General features: G+C 39.7%; 1 protein-coding gene across 9 annotated transcripts in view; it reads right to left on the reverse strand.

Moving 5' to 3' along the window:
• LOC106873676 (tubulin polyglutamylase TTLL5) overlaps nucleotides 1-3,036 on the reverse strand; it is a 152,629-nt gene that overhangs the window by 26,589 nt on the left and 123,004 nt on the right. For all 9 annotated transcript variants that reach the window (XM_014921137.2, XM_014921136.2, XM_052968971.1 and 6 more), the window contains 2 exons: nucleotides 1,907-1,966; nucleotides 794-851 (listed from right to left, as the gene is read on the reverse strand). In XM_014921137.2, the coding sequence (XP_014776623.1) occupies nucleotides 794-851; nucleotides 1,907-1,966 (118 nt within the window). The remainder of the gene's footprint in view (nucleotides 1-793; nucleotides 852-1,906; nucleotides 1,967-3,036) is intronic.

Genomic DNA, 3,036 nt, shown 5'->3' on the forward strand with positions numbered 1-3,036 from the left:
GAGTGAGTGAGTGAGTGAGTGAGTGAGTGAGTGAGTGAGTGAGTGAGTGAGTGAGTGAGTGAGTGAGTGAGTGAGTGAGTGAGTGAGTGAGTGAGTGAGTGCCCTTATCACATGTACATGTTAATAGTTGTGTGTTGTTATTGTTTGGTCCCAAGTCTGCCCTGAACATGCAGACCTATTAAGGCTTCATTTTTTATTTAACAAAAAAAAAAACAAAAAAAAACTAGCATTGCAAATTGAGCCATTGGGGTAGTCATGTATCTCTACTGCAATATACTTATTTCTGTCCACAGAGGTTCATATGAGAGAGGGGAAAGTCAGTATCATCATCAGCAACATTGTTTAATATCCATTTTCCATGCTGGCATGGGTTGGGCAGGCTGACGGGTGTCAGTGAGCCAGAGTCTGCACTAAACTGTAAGGTCTACCTTGGCATAGTTTCCACAGTTGTATGCCATTCCTAATATATCAACAAAATATTGGCACTAGTGAGGTCAACAAATAATGCACAAGACCCCTTAACTGAGACCTGTGTAGTATTGAAGGAAGCAGCTTTATGCCAAGTAATAAGAGAGCTCAGAGTGTGAATAGATGGACAGAAATAAGTATATTGCAGGAGAGATACATGGCTACCCCAATGTGCGTGTGCGTGTGTGTGTGTGTGTGTGTGTGCATGAAAGTATGCATGCAAGTTATAAGAACAAACAATTCCAATGTAATTGAAAGAACAAAATTTAAAAAAAATATCATCAGGCCCATCCCATTCCAAGCCAAAATGTGAGCAAAAACTTACCTCATTCTCAAATTTGGACAGGTTGCTAACGCTGTTTGTCAAGTTGTTGTACAAAGACCTGAAAAAGAGAGAACACCCATTAGAGTGGCGGTGGTGGTACCATAAGCTGTACTACATGCCTGAATATTGCTTTCAAATTTTGGCACAAGGCTGGCAATTTCAGAGTAGGGGACTAGTTGATTACATCAACCCCAGAGCTTAACTGGCACTTATTTTATCAACCACAAACGGATGAAAGGCTAAGTCATCCTAAATGGAATTACATGCCTGAATATCGATAGCTATTAGCTGGGCCATCTCTAATGTTACAATGGTACAATCAGCCCCATACAATTCTCAGTTTTCCTTTTTTTAATCAGGGGTCAGGCATTCAGAAAAGATTTTAAATATTCTGCCTTCCCCAGTCAAGTTTGCTAAAATCTTTGCAAGGGCTGATGATTATTTGTACACACAAACACAATTTTCTGTCAGTTTCAATCAAAGCAGTGATTTATATCATTTAAAGTAAAAATGTGAGAGAGACACAGAGAGAGTGCGTGCAATGAGAGAGAGAGCAATGAGAGAGAGAGTGAGTGAGTGCAATGAGAGAGAAAGAGAGAGAGAGAGAGAGAGAGAGAGAGAGAGAGAGAGAGAGAGAGAGAGAGAGAGAGAGAGAGAGAGAGAGAGAGAGAGAGAGAGAAAGAGAGAGAGAGAGAAAGAGAGAGAGAGAGAGAGAGAGAACGACTGCAATGAGAGAGACAGACAGACAGATCATATATGTTATTTTCCGATGGTAAAAAATAATAGTTTTAATCAGTTACATCACATACAGAAATATAACACAGCAACACATTACTTTTCAGATATTAGTTTTTGTGACATTAAGTAGATGCAAAACAGTACACTATCCTATAACAACTTTTTCTGTGAGAAAAACTGGTCTTTGCACTGCATGAAACCGACTCCTTCATTAGTTCCAGTGGATTGCCTCTACAGTTTAAAATGGCTGTGACTTATATGGATTTTACATTATGTATATGGACATACAAATTATATACTATATACCTCAGAAAGAGAGAGAGATAGCTTAAAAGAGAACATAGACAAAAGCTGATAAGATAGACAAAAACTTACTTTGCTCGAGCTGCAAGCGAGTTAATTGGGGTGAGACATTTGTACATCATAGCTTTGTGCCTTGAGAAGTTAAAAAAAAAAAGCAGTTAATTAGGACAGTTTAAAATAACAGAAACAATACTACTATTTAAGAACAACAATAATGGTCTTTGATTTAGGCACAAAACTTTACAATTTCTGAAGGAGTCATGCGTTATTTCTTTTATGGGATTCTGCTACTTAATGCCAGTCTTCATTTCACCTCAGGTCTTCATTAAGTTCTCTTTTTCCTAAGGTTCCATCTACTCAGAGAAATTCACACTTCTTCATACAATTGACATGTACATCACACACATCGATACCATCTTAGATTTCTCACTTGCACAGAAATTCGATTCCTTCAGTCTTTTTCTCTCAGCTTATTCATGCTCCATTGTTCAAAGACACTAACACGACACATTCAAGGCATGCTCACTTCATTTCTTTTCAGTTTTCACAAATCATTTATCTCAAAAGGCCCACCATCCTGCTACCAGGTTGTGGTTGCAGTTAGGAATGGTATCCAATCATAGAAAACAGGCCAAAAATAGAATGAGTGTGTAGTGAAACTACCTATCGCCATTAGATACAAAACTACTATCGCCATTATATACAAACAAACCATCTTTTCACTATTATATATAAACAAGCACGGGCGTAGTAGAAAACATCTTTCCCTGTCATCACGTGACTGATTATTATTTGAAGCGGCAACTGCTTCGTACCGTTCCCGCCAGAACGCAAACTGACCAACCGTGGCACCTAATAAGGTCACATGATAGAGTATTTTTCTGATGCCTTTGGGAGCCTACTATCAACTATAAATAGCCTAAATTCAGCGGCAAAATTGGTCTCGGTTCAGTTCTCTTAGAGACTGTTCCGTGTACCACACACAGCAGCAGCAGTTCCAGCGACTACATCAACAGCATCGCCAGCTACGACTACCACCGACGTCGCCATCAGCAACACGACTCTACGATTACTACCAGCATCGTCGCCGCCAGCGTCAACACCACTTCAACTACGAACTACAAGATTCGCCACCGACGTCGCCAACATGACTTTCTACACGTACATACGATACCTACAGCTAACCAAACAACCGCGGCACA

Source organism: Octopus bimaculoides, chromosome 6, assembly GCF_001194135.2.
Source record: "Octopus bimaculoides isolate UCB-OBI-ISO-001 chromosome 6, ASM119413v2, whole genome shotgun sequence".
NCBI classification, from domain to species: Eukaryota; Metazoa; Mollusca; class Cephalopoda; order Octopoda; family Octopodidae; genus Octopus; species Octopus bimaculoides.